The sequence below is a fragment of the Chiloscyllium plagiosum genome, chromosome 29 (genome assembly GCF_004010195.1).
Source record: "Chiloscyllium plagiosum isolate BGI_BamShark_2017 chromosome 29, ASM401019v2, whole genome shotgun sequence".
NCBI lineage: Eukaryota > Metazoa > Chordata > Chondrichthyes > Orectolobiformes > Hemiscylliidae > Chiloscyllium > Chiloscyllium plagiosum.
In genome coordinates this window covers 38,137,088-38,143,541 of record NC_057738.1, presented here as the reverse complement: position 1 = coordinate 38,143,541, position 6,454 = coordinate 38,137,088, and the positions used below count along the sequence as shown (strand labels likewise).

At 46.9% G+C, this 6,454-nt stretch overlaps 1 protein-coding gene across 2 annotated transcripts in view; it reads left to right on the top strand.

The window, feature by feature from the left end:
- LOC122564536 (sodium- and chloride-dependent transporter XTRP3A-like) overlaps nucleotides 1-6,135 on the top strand; it is a 47,305-nt gene extending 41,170 nt beyond the window's left edge. For both annotated transcript variants that reach the window (XM_043719588.1, XM_043719589.1), the window contains exons 10-11: nucleotides 3,278-3,443; nucleotides 5,555-6,135. In XM_043719588.1, coding sequence (XP_043575523.1) covers nucleotides 3,278-3,443; nucleotides 5,555-5,692 — 304 coding nt within the window. In that variant the 3' untranslated portion in view covers nucleotides 5,693-6,135. The remainder of the gene's footprint in view (nucleotides 1-3,277; nucleotides 3,444-5,554) is intronic.
- Nucleotides 6,136-6,454: the final 319 nt, after the last annotated feature.

Below are 6,454 nucleotides of genomic sequence, written 5' to 3'. Positions count from 1 at the left end.
ATACTCCCCCACCCCTTTGTCAGTCCTACATTTACCCTACAAATACTGACAACCACCCCACCCCCACCCCTCCAAATGCAGCCTCACTCTGCCCTGCACCCCCTTTCACCTTGGCCTTTCCCGCTCCTCCTTTTCTGCATGCCCATTTCCCCCCCCCCACCATGGATGGGTTTGAGTTACAAAACCATTTGTTTTGCTCAGTGATGATCATGTGGGAGCTAGTGAGGCCCAGTGAGGCATTTGTTCCCATGCTGGGGTTGGGTGTGTTGGGGGGGGGCAAGTTAGTTTCCATGTTTTCTGTTGATCTTCGACTGTGCCATAGGCTTGCTGATATATATCAGAAAACATTGCCACTATATAGTGCCTTTCACAACTGCTGGATATCTCAAAACACTTTCTCCAAAGTTCTTCACTGCCTGTGGTGTAGCAGCTGCTAAAAGGCAACTGATATTTTGTGCACAGCAAGCTCCCATGAGCATCCATGATCGGATCACCTGATTGTGAGTGTTTTTTACCAATACCGGCCAGGACATAGACCAGGAAACTCCCTACCTACAACAGCTGAGAGAGCAGGCCAAGCCTTCAGTAAAGATCACCCCCAGTACACTGCAGCACTCCCACAGCATTGCTTCAGGCTAGCCCTGTAGTTCTGACGAAATAGAGGGAGGGATCTCTGTGTAACTCCATACTCGTGCTTGACCATAAGACATAGGAGCAGAAATTAGGCCATTCAGCCCATTCAGTTATGGCTGATAAGTTTCTCATTCCCATTTTCTCCCCGAAACCTTAGATCCCCTTGACAATCAAGAATCTATCTCACCCTTAAGTACACTCAATGACCTGGCCTCCATCGCCTTCTGTGACAATGAATCCCACAGACTCACCACCCTGTGGTCTCTTTTCTTATGAAAAAACTCCTGAAGAGAGTCCTGGTCACAGCTAGTTTGTTCCTCCTTGACCTTCAATGCCCTTTGGTTCTGGCCGGTTGGGTCAAATGGCTCCTTTCTGTGTTTATAAGTACTTTGTAAGAGAAAGCAAGCTAGCATTTGGTCAACACTGAACTGAGGAGCCACTAAAATCCTTGGTGACTTAAGATGTCTTCTAAATTCCGTTAGATCAAAGAAATGGAACAGCAGAGAGAAACCACTAATACTGAGTTTGATGAGTCAGTAATGTCAATGATCTAGTAATCCAGGGACCCAGGCTAACAGTCGGAGGACATGGTTCTAATCCCAGCACAGCAGCTGCTGAAATTCACGGAGGTGTTGCCAGGATTGGAGGCTTTGAGCTACAGGGAGAGGCTGAACAGGCTGGGGCTGTTTTCCCTGGACCGTCAGAGGCTGAGGGGTGACCTTTTATAGAGGTTGATAAAATCATCAGAGGCATGGATAGGATAAATAGACAAGGTCTTTTCCCTGGGGTGGGGGAGTCCAGAACTAGGTTTAGGGTGAGAGGGGAAAGATATAAAAGGGACCTAAGGGGCAACCTTTTCACACAGAGGGTGGTACGTGTATGGAATGAGCTGACAGAGGAAGTGGTGGAGGCTGGTACAATTGCAACATTTAAAAGGCAGCTGGATGGGTATATGAGTAGGAAGGGTTTAGAGGGATATGAGCCAACTGCTGGCAGATGGGACCAGATTGGGTTGGGATATCTGGTCACCATGGATGAGTTAGACCAAAGGGTCTGTTTTGATGCTGTATATCTCAATATGAGTCTAAATAAATGTGGAACTGAAAGCTGATCACAGTTATGATGACCATGAGACTTTAGTCAAGAGTCACTCAAGTCTACCTGGTTTGCAAATGCCCTCTTTAGGGAAGGGTATCTTCTATCCTTACTCATGTGACTTCAGTAACTCTCCGCAGCTGAATGCTGCTCCCTGAAATGGTCCAGTAGGGCACACCATTTGTGAGCTGTTAGTAATGGGTTACATATATTGGGGTTTACAGGGATATGTGCATCTCTTGTCCCAGACAGGAGTGTGTCAGATAGCCCACAGAGCACAGAAGGGTCCTGCCTTTTTAAAAACAAAACAAATTACTGCAGGATTTTTAATGTGCAGAGATTTACTTCGTGTGACAATGTCAGGAGAGGGGTCAGTAATAATGGCATAAAGACTGTGGGTAGATTTGTCACTCTCGACACGCACTGAGAGTGAATGGTAAAAAATAACTACTGGCAAATTGGAGGCAAAAACAGAAAATTCCAGAAAGTCTCAGCACACCTGACATGGTCAGACACTCAAAAGGATAAGTTCACAGCCAAGTTATGTAGCAACACAAAAGGAGGAGCTGGGGGTGGGTCATTCACCCCTCCAAGCCTGTTCCACTATTCAATAGGATCATGGCTGATTGCCCACCTCAGTCCCCTGTTCCTGCTTTCTCCCCCAAATCCTTTGATCTAAGAACTCTAATCAAACTCCCATCTTGAAAACATTCAATGTTTTGGCCTCATCTGCTGTTCTGTGGCAGGGAACTTCACAGGCTGCCCGCTCTCAGTTCTAAATCGTCTACCCCCTATTGTAGCTTCCCTACAGAGTGGAAACAGGCCATTTGGCCCATCTAGTCCACAACCACCCTCTGAAGAGCATCCCACCTAAACCCACCACCCCCACCCTATCCCTGTAACTTTGCATTTCCCATGAATAACCCATCGAGCCTGCCCATTCTGAGACACTGTGGACAATTTAGCATGGCCAGTCCACCCAACCTGCACATTTTTGGATTGTGGGTGGAAACCAGAACACCCGGAGGAAACCCAAGCAGACGCGTGGAAAGTGTACAAATCTCACACACACAGGCCCCCAAGGCTGGAATCGAACCCAGGTCCCTGGCGCTGTGAGGCAGCTCCTTTAGACTGTGATTGCTGATTCTAGAACCTTTGAACCTTTCCCAACCGAACCTTGATTTGATTAAGGATTTTTGACTTGAAAACAGTTGATATGCCTTCCCTTCTCAGTCTCCAGACCAATATCCATCAGCCTCTGTCCCCTCCAATCAGCATGACCAATGCAGAATCTCTGGACTCTGATCACATTGCTGGAATCTTGCTGTGCGGCAATCCATCGCTGAGTTCCGCGCATCACTGCAGTTTGAAAGTACATCATTGGGGCTTCAAAGCATTTTGGCATGTCCTAGGGAGGCGAGAGTTGATATAAGAATGCAAATTTTCTCTTTCTTTTATTTTCTTTGGAGAATTAATGCCAGCTTCATACATTAGTGATATACACCATGTTCCATTGGCCAGTGACTAATTGCAAAAGTATTTCTTGCAGATTTCGGAAAGACATTGAAAAGATGATGGGACGCAAACCAAACTGGTACTGGGTGGTCACCTGGGTTTTCGTAAGCCCTGTTTTAATCATAGGTCTCGTGATTTTTTACATTGTTGACTACAGCATAACAGGAACACTAACGTACACTGCCTGGAATGCAGCTGAGGTATGTGCATTATCTGATTTGCTTTAGCTGTGCTCAGGTCCAAGCCTTTGATATCACTTGACTGTCGACTGCATTCAGGCGACTGAGAGTTGCAGGCACAGCAAGGGTCAGGCTGCACAGAGGTAGCACGTCGATTCTCCCCAATTCCCTGCTGCACCCACTGCATTGAGAACGGCAACCTCCGGGCTCCACAAGGGGTGGAGTGAAAAAATCCAGAAGGGTCCCAGTTGGTAGCCACGCCGCAGCTAAGCTGGACAGCAAGTACAACACCGAGACCCGGGAATGTGCCACATCTCTCCGCTGTCTGGGACAATGAATGGGAGTGTCCTACAGACTGGGACGATGCTCTAATGTGTGATGGGGTCTCCTGCGGGTGAACTGAACAAAACTCTGTTGGATGAACAACCTCAAAGTTGCAGTTGGCCACAGACATCCCAAGCATTCAGTTGTCCAGAGGCTCTGTTTGGTTGCTGCTGAGATGACCAGGGTAGGGTGGGGGGTGTGCACGGGTGGTGGGGGAACAAGAGGGCTGTCCATTTGAGAAGACTGGTGTGAGGAATCCTGCTGAGTGTGAGCACTCGTCATGTCTGAGCCAGACCTGCGGGACATTAAAGGCTCTGCACCCAGGAGTGAGAATTTAGATGATCATCCCATTTTAGTATGAGCATTGAGGAATCCCAGCAAGAAGACCAAGTGGGCCGAATGGCCTGTCTGTGCTTTAAACCGTATGTGCAGCTTGAATGTGTTGGACAACACCTTAAGGAATCAGATATTTACCCTTGCCAAAGGGATATTCAGACGAGGACGTCACCAAGTAGATGTGTTTAAGGAGGGCATGTTGTGTTAAAGTGGCAGCACAGGAGCAAAGCACTTGTTTTGTGAGGATCATGGAAGATTGAGGCTTCTACTGTGCCATTCTCTCTCTGACTGATTTTGAGGACCAGACTCCACTGTTCATGGCACCCAGCACGTTCCCAGGATCCAGCACGTTCCCAGGACCCAGCACATTCCCGGGACCCAGCACATTCCCAGCATCCATGGGATCTCCGAGTGTGACATGATTTGACTGGTGACTGGCACATCCTTCTGCACATTGGCACACTCGTCAGTTCGAACGTCAGAACGCAAGGCTCCTTTGGGATGGGGCTGTGTGATTTTATGTGGGACATGCAGGGTGCGATAGATGACTGTGTTGCTTTAGCCAGAATCGACAAAGGACTGCACCCAGCTTACTCCTACCTCGATTTGCCTCCACGGGAGCATCTTTCACTGTCGCCGGGGTCAAAATCCTGGAGCTTGCTCCTGGAACAGCACTGTGGCAGGGGGGCGGGGGGGTTGGTGTAACAGATGGACCGCAGCAGTTTTCACAAGGTGGCTCACCACCACCTTCTCAAGGGGCAATTAGGAATGGGCAATGAACGCTGGTCCAACCAGCCACACCCATGTCCTGCGGGGGAAATATAAATTCAAATGACCAAAACAAAGGGATGCCACTCCCTCTATCTACAGATTGCAAACAGCACAGTGCAAAAGATCCTGCCCCTCACCTGCAGGATTGGCTGGAGGTTATTCTGGTGCACTCGTACCTTTTGAGATTCCGATCCTTTAGAGACACCACCTTAAGTGAAGACAATTGTGTCAGCATATTCGCTGTCAGAGTATTCCCTGCTCTCGTGCATGGTGACCATGATAAAGAGCAGCAACAGACACACCTGCCTCTACAAAAGTGGTGACTGAGTGGACCATTGATGTCCCCAAGTGGCACTTAACGCTGTCCAGGCAAAATCTGTAACGGGGCTCTTTGTCTGTCTCTCTCACATGTATGTATTGTGTAACATGCTAAGCCCTGGGCATTTAGACTGGAGCTGGAATCTGGGCATTGCTGTTGATTTCCTACAGTCTCTGTAAGCATCACTCCCTGTCGGAGGATGCAGTTGTGAAATGACCCTGTAGCTTTTTGACCGAATGGTCTTCTGTTAACTCTTATGGATTAACTAATATGTGGCTGTAAGATTGTAAATGATCTATGATACATGAATTGTATTGTACTCTGTGTAATCTGGACTGTGTACATTATTTCCAGGCACTCGCTATAACATTATATCTTACAGGGGCATTCGGTGAAGCTGGAATATCCTCCTTACGCTCTGGCTGTTATTGGACTCCTGGTGTCCGTTTCCACAGTTTGCATTCCTCTGGCTGCATTAGTTACATACATAAAGAAGAAGCTCCAAAGGGAGAAATATTAGGGTTAAAACGCTAACTTGGATGCCAAAAAAAACCAATACCCTTAAAAGTCCATCCCTTCTAAGCTCCTTGAACAAATACCCTATTATTGTTTTAAATACGTTTTTGATCATATTTTTATTACAAACCACACGTTCAAGAAAATGTGAAGGATACAATTTCTGAAGAAGGGTGCTTTTTTTTTCTTTTTTTTGAAAGAAAAGGAAGATGGTATTTTAAATGTTGTTCTATCCCTAGATCAACAAAAGGGAACTTTCCCCACACCCGAGACAGGAGCAGCAACCGTTTGTTGTAATTCTTGGATTTAACCAGGTGGCAACCAAGTAAAACCAAGTAAATGCACCCACCATTTCAGGTAGCTCAATAAATTAGCTCCTCATTGATCCACCTTTTTTTTTTTGCTGTTTTTTTTCAAAAGATCTGATTTTTTGAGTCTTCAGCCAGCTTTTTGGTCACTTTGGTGATAGGACTCTTGCCATTGATAACAATTTGCAACTTGTACCACTCCCATCCCCTAAGATACAGAAGCATTCTGTGTTTATGTGTAGCAACACCTAGACGTCATCTTGCAGTCAGAAATGGCATTGTGGCATCTGATCATCTCCAACCAGCGTGAATCTAACCATCTCCCTTTGATCTCCAGTGGTATTACCTTTTCTGAAGTCCCCCAGCATCAACATCCAGGCTTGCTACTGATTAGAAACTCAACTGGACCGGCCTGGAACGACAGTGGTTACGAGAGCAGGTAGAGGCTAGGACTTGTG